General features: G+C 69.9%; 1 protein-coding gene across 1 annotated transcript in view; it reads left to right on the top strand.

The window, feature by feature from the left end:
- Positions 1-492, top strand: part of FBXL18 (F-box and leucine rich repeat protein 18) — a 34972-nt gene that overhangs the window by 14795 nt on the left and 19685 nt on the right. The window contains 1 exon segment of the mRNA XM_077758760.1: positions 248-466. Coding sequence (XP_077614886.1) covers positions 248-466 — 219 coding nt within the window.

Consider the following 492-nt stretch of genomic DNA (forward strand, 5'->3'; position numbering starts at 1 on the left):
GGGATTGGCCAGTGGGCGCCCCAGCCAGTGGGCGGGTCTCCAGGCTCTGAGCAGTGACGCGGCTGGGGTCTCAGTGGTCGTGTCAGGCCCCCCCACCTCGGGATCAGCTGGGAAGACCCTGGGCTCTGCATCCCCTCTGGGTGCTCCAGGGGACTCTGGCGTGGACGGGTGTGGGGACAGCAGGGCTGGGTCTGGCTCCCCGAGGGCGGGCAGCAGCGTGGTCTCATGGCGCCCTCTCTCCCCACAGGCTGGAGCAGCCCTACTTCAGCGCCAATGCCCAGTTCTTCCAGGCCCTGAGCCAGTGCTCCGCGCTGCAGCGCCTGTGCCTGGTGTCCCGCAGCGGCACCCTCCAGCCTGAGGCTGTGCTGGCCTTCATGGCGCGCTGCCTGCACGTCGTCGTGTGCCACATGTTCACGGGGGAGTCCCTGGCCACCTGCAAGAGCCTGCAGCAATCCCTGCTCCGAAGGTGAGTGGGGGCGGGTGGGGGGGGGC

Source organism: Crocuta crocuta, unplaced genomic scaffold (assembly GCF_008692635.1).
Source record: "Crocuta crocuta isolate KB4526 unplaced genomic scaffold, BGI_CrCroc_1.0 scaffold273, whole genome shotgun sequence".
Taxonomy (NCBI): Eukaryota; Metazoa; Chordata; class Mammalia; order Carnivora; family Hyaenidae; genus Crocuta; species Crocuta crocuta.